Here is a 6056-nt window from a genome sequence, read left to right on the forward strand (position 1 = left end):
TATCTGATTCAATTCAGATAAATACCTATCTTTTTCCTTAGGAACTAAGCATATGTTATTTCAAAAATTATTTCAACTTAGGAAACTCTGGTGTCCCATATAGCATTGAGTTCTAGACTTTATAATAATACTAAAAATATACATCAGAATAAAACTCTAAACTCTCAAGAAATTAGAATCCCCATTTATGATCTGCATGAATGTAAAATGTTGTATCCGTGTTGTTCTAAATATAGAGAAAAATTGAATTTTAAAATACTCTGGTTCCACAAATATTTTCGTATCTTTTTATTTGGGACATTATTGGCATCCAGTTTCTTGATGCATAATTTTACATACTAAAACACCCGCAACTGGCCATCTGACATATAACTGGATATGCATTTTGTATTGTTTGGTGGTAAATTCTGGAAATACATACATTTGAAATCTTTTTTGCAGTTGTTTCAAACTACAAATACGAAGAAGGCATGTTTGTTATGAAGACAATTGGCAGCTTTTCACATCGTGACATGAGCGCAAACTACAAGGACGATCTTACTCTTTCGGGAATTAGGTAAAGATTTGCTCTACTAATATATTTTATAATAGACAAAATTGCCAGTGATGTATTGTTGCTTTGGTCTCTAATGCCTCAGAGTGCTTTGCTGTAATTAATAAGAACCTATGTAGCTACCCTGTCATTATCAGCTGTGCCTTTCTCCCTCTCAAGATAGCTGGAAAGCTCTTCCCTCTCAGCATTTCTAGAATAGCTTTTCTCAGCAGCCCCATTTCAGAAAACTGCTGAGATATAAACACAGTATTTTGTAGTCAAAGCAGTTCTAGATCTGACCATCAACATAGTGGGGTTTTTTTCACTGGATCCCTCTGTCACCACAAGCCATTAAATAGTAATTTTTATTCACAAGTACCGGTACTAGGGATTACAGAGTTGGCCTCCTGACTGCCTGTTTTGACCTGCAAGTGTTGTGTTGGTATATCCAAGGCACAGAGTCTGTGAAGGCAAGTACAAATGCAGATAAAAAAATACTGCTATATTTGTGTTGGTGGAAAAAATTGCAGTCAGCTTCGAGAAGTCTGTAGAAAGCTGACAGTGGTACAGCTAAAGGTTATGTTTTGCTGCACTCAACAGAGCTCAATATAGTTTTAACTGAAACAGGAAAATTGGAGCGATGTGAAGTTTTGTATGTGTTAGGCTAAACCCTAAGAAATGTGGATATTAAAACCCTACATTTTCTTTTGATGACAAAGGTGTTGTTTACATACATATATATGTAAAACAATAGGTGGTATTGTATTTAGACTTACTGCATTGGGCTTGTGCTTTGTGCATTGCTTCATAGCTGTGTATTCACTGTTGTAGGGTCATGGACAACACTGCATCACTAGACATCATCAGCCCAACTTTTACAGACATTCATATGCGTTTTCAAGAGACTGACAGGAGCTTATCGGGCTCAGTATCTTCACCCTCTGCTGGGACCTTGGGCTATGTCATTGAAATGGACACTGACATTCTCACAGCAAAAGTTTACTACCAAACTCGGGTAAGATTGATATGAGCAATAAAAAGCAAAAAAGTTTGGGTGTGGTCAGAGGAAAAGTTCCCTTTTAAAGTTTGTGTATGTTTATGTTAAGACAAATGAATGACCGTTTGTCCAAAGAAAAATTATCAGTAATTAAAGGTTTTGTTTCCTACACTGGCCTTTCCAATACTAAAAGTAGCATCTGTGTGAAGAGGCTGTCTCAGCTCCTCCACACAGTTAATTTTGCCCTCTCCTATGATCAAGAAGGCACACCCACTGAAAGTGAAGAAAGTACAAAGCCAGCTTTAGATAAGCCACCCATCAAGTTTAATATATACCCATCAGGCTACTTATAATTAGTACAGAAATGACTGTCATAGGAATCAGGCCATTGGAAGAGGTCAGACCATCTGTAGAGTGTCTTTTTCAATCCATTAATATCTCACAGTATATTATGAGAATTAAAAACCATAATGGATTTGCTAATAAAATATATTATTATTGGCATACTAAAACAATTTCAAACTTAAAATCTTGCATTCCAAAATGGTGTACTAATTTAGGAATCACAAGCAACTCATAATTCACTATTCACTACTGAAAACTGAAAAATTTGTTCATGTAAATAGATTCTTATTTGAGAATCTTTAATTACTGAATAACTCTAAATTGTCTCATTGATTTAAATGATTGCAAAATGAAATCCTCTAATATTTTCATATGAAGAAAATGCTTTTTGAATTCACTTTAAATTATTCCAAGAATGAGTAGAAGGCTCATTTTCCCAAGTAATTTGCATGCCTTATGAAACATGATAGGCATTTAATACAAAGGAAGGAAAAATCTTATTTGCAGTCAAATTTTTAAAAAGACCAGACTAAGTTATGTTCTGATCTTGCTGTTTGAAGAGGCACAAAGTAGCTTGATACAATATCATTTCTTCCAGAATAAACTTTCAAGATGAGAGCAAACATACAGTAGACAAAAAATTGTAGTGTATTTGTCCTAATATATAATAAAATTAAAGATGCAAAATGAGAATGTTGAAATACACTCATATTGGATTTGTTTTATATACAAGCAACCTTTTTTTTATCCTGTTCTATATTTTCAGTCTGCTCCTCAGAAGGACATTGACATATTAAAAAGTGAGATATCCTTCAAGAAAACTGACCTGATTCAAATGAAATTCAACTGGAAAGAGGATGCCGCCAAAGACTTGCTGTTGGGTCTAAAAGAAAAAGTACCTAAAATTACAAATGCAGTCTACCGGTATGTCAATCGCTATCATAAGGAACATATGGGACTGGAAATTAATGCTGCCACCTTAAAGATGAAGAATATCATGCAGAATAATGCTGACAAAGCATACGTATTTGCTGTAAAACAAATAGATCAAATAGATGCTCAGCTTCGCGAAGCTGCCAACGAGGCCTCTGGCAAATATCAGGAGGTGAAGGTCAAAGCTAAACAGCTATATCAAAAAGCAGCAGATCAAGCTGAACAGTTTGACTATCAAAGAATAAAAGCAAAACTTTTGGATGCTACAGTTAGCATTATAGAAGAGTACCACAAGAGAATAAAACACCTAATTGACTCAGCCATTGAATTCCTGAAGACCACAAAATTCCAGGTCCCTGGGCTGTCTGAAAAGTACACTGGTGAAGAAATATACCTTATAACTACAGAGAAGGTAGCAAAAAGTGCTGATTTATGCCTTTCAAAACTTCAGGAGTACTTTGATGCCTTGATCGCAGCTATCAATGAGCTGGAAGTCAGAGTTCCTGCTTCTGAAACAATTCTTAGAGGTCATAATGTACTTGATCAAATTAAAGAAATGTTGAAACATTTGCAGGAAAAAATCAGGCAGACATTTGCTACTCTCCGGGAAGCTGACTTCGCAGGAAGGCTTAAGCAACTGAAACAAATTGTGCAGCAAGTTTTTCAGAAGGTAGAAGAAATGGTTAGAAGTTTGCAATCCAAAAATTTTGAAGACATCAAAGTCCAAACGCAACAGCTGTACAAAGATGCAATGGCTTCAGACTATGCACAGAAACTGAGATCTTTGGCAAAAGATGTTAAAAAATACATATCTCAGTTTAAAGATTTTAGCCAGAAGACATTCCAGGACCTTTCAGAAAAGCTGCGCCAACTGCTTCTCTATGTAAAGGCATTGCGGGAGGAATATTTTGATCCAACAACACTTGGATGGTCAGTGAAATACTATGAGGTGGAAGAGAAGGTACTAGGATGGCTGAAGAATCTAATAGATACACTAGTGGACTGGCAAAACAAGTATGTTGGAGACCTTGCTGACTCAGTTACACGCCTAACAGACCAAGTAAGAGAATTGGTAGAAAACTACAGCCAGGAATATTATGACCTTATAACTGATGTTGAAGGAAAAGGAAAACAGAAGGTTTTGGAGCTCTCATCTGCTGCTCAGGAAAAAATCCGATATTGGTCTGCAGCTGCTAAGAGGAAAATCAATGAACATAACAAGCAAGTCAAAGAAAAACTCCAAGAGATCTACGGACAGCTTAGTCATTCCCAAGAAAAGCTAATTAATGAGGCCAAAAGGTTAATTGATCTAACTATAGAAAATTACTCTGCATTCCTGCAATATATCTCAGAGCTTCTTCGTTGGTTTGAGCAAATAACAGCTGAGAGCATAAAACCATATATAGCTGTTCGTCAAGGAGAGCTTAGAATAGATATTCCCAAGCCATTTGACTGGCAGTCCATTTACCAAATGCCCCAGAAAAGCAGAGAAGCACTCAGAAAAAAAGTGGAACTAACACGCACATTGATTCAGCAAGGCATTGAGCAAGGCTCCAGGAAATGGGAAGAAATGCAAAGATTCATTGATGAACAACTTGCCACTGAGCAACTGAATCTTCAGCAGATTATGGAAAATATACAGCAGCGCATGAAGACCTGAATGGACATGCAGAAGAGGAGAAGTAATACGTTTGTACCACAATGTATTTAAAAATAACAGCAATCAGCGTACTGGAGCTTCAGGTACATACTGTTTGAATCTGAATTTGTAAATGAAAACTGAATAATCTACACTAGGTTATTTTAATAAGCTTAATAAGCCAATAAATGAGTTCTTTATTACATTTTTGTGTCATTCATTACAGCTACTTTTACTTGGACTATAGGGCTTATTCCAACAATTGTCAAGGTCAATGGGAAGTCTTTGCTTTGATTTCACTGTATGTTGGATCAAGCCAGTAATGTGCAATACATATTGTAAATAGTCACAAAAGCTATGCAATACATAGAATAAACAGGTTCTAAGATAAAGGTCACATTCATTAGCCAGTTGAAGAACAGCTTGGAAACACATCTATTTCACAGCACAGAAATATCTTCATAGATAAGTTTGGGTCAAAAAGAAGAGGAAAAGAGCATGTACAAAAATATGAAGAAAAAAAATAATGAATTCTGGAAATAACATCAAAAACTGAAAAAGAACATAGAAATATAAACATATATAGAAATCTGACTCCTGAAAAACTGCAGATAATAATACCAATGTGCTTCTAAGAAAAATAAATTTATGTATGTATCACTTTTCAGAAAACTATGCCAAGAATTTTAGATACTTTTTCTTTATACTGGCTAATTTATGATTCAGAAATACAGGGTTTTGTTACCTGTTTCCCCATGATATTTCTGGTTTCACACCAAATGGTCTAACTTTTACTTACCATGAGTTTAGTTAACTCAAAGTTTCACTGACATCACTGTATATGATGGGAGTCAAAAAGTTGTCCTCTCAGTCTCCTAGACTGAAGCCTAGACATCATTGAAATGAATTCTCGATTTAAAGATGAATTTAAATAATGTTGAAGAATTCACTCACAAAATAGGACTACTTTTGAGTAGAAAATGTGTGGACCTGGTATGGTTTATTTTCAGCTGTTGGAATACTGTATACATAGTCCTTGAGAAAGGCATGCTCAGGCTGAAGTAATGTTGCCTCTTTGAGAATAAACTCTTTAACAAACAACACTAGAATTTCGTGTATATGTCTGTTTTGATAAAATCAGTTCACTCTGTAATATGGTTGTTGCTTGTTCATTAATGGGAAAACAGAGAATCTGGATTCATCCCATGGTATGATTGGTTACATACATGAAGCAATGGAGCACCAGTTTGCAAATACCCAAATATGTTTTGTGGCAGGAGATACATATTTGCAGCACAGAGCAGCACCACACAAAGATGCACGCTCAGGCCCTGGAAAAGGGAGAGTCCAGTGCCTTTGTTGAGTTTATGCAGCAGTAATGCTCCCACCTCTACAGCTGGTCCACACCAGTCTACCCAGATCTCAGAGCCAGTTGGGCTATATGACTTTGATATCCCTATTGCCAGATAATATTATTACCCGAGTAAATCTACTAGTAATGATTTTTATCAGATGAGCGACATTAACCCCAAAATCAGAATCTGACAAGCACAGTAGTATAGACACACCTATCTACCTGTCAGCAGAGTGGGCATCTCTTAGAAACTAAG

General features: G+C 35.9%; 1 protein-coding gene across 1 annotated transcript in view; it reads left to right on the plus strand.

Moving 5' to 3' along the window:
* APOB (apolipoprotein B) overlaps positions 1-5555 on the plus strand; it is a 38060-nt gene extending 32505 nt beyond the window's left edge. Inside the window, exons 27-29 of the mRNA XM_074861487.1 lie at positions 442-556; positions 1364-1547; positions 2641-5555. Of these exons, the coding sequence (XP_074717588.1) occupies positions 442-556; positions 1364-1547; positions 2641-4467 (2126 nt within the window). The 3' untranslated portion in view covers positions 4468-5555. The remainder of the gene's footprint in view (positions 1-441; positions 557-1363; positions 1548-2640) is intronic.
* The last annotated feature ends 501 nt before the right edge of the window (positions 5556-6056 follow it).

Source organism: Strix uralensis, chromosome 3, assembly GCF_047716275.1.
Source record: "Strix uralensis isolate ZFMK-TIS-50842 chromosome 3, bStrUra1, whole genome shotgun sequence".
In the NCBI taxonomy this organism is placed as follows: Eukaryota; Metazoa; Chordata; class Aves; order Strigiformes; family Strigidae; genus Strix; species Strix uralensis.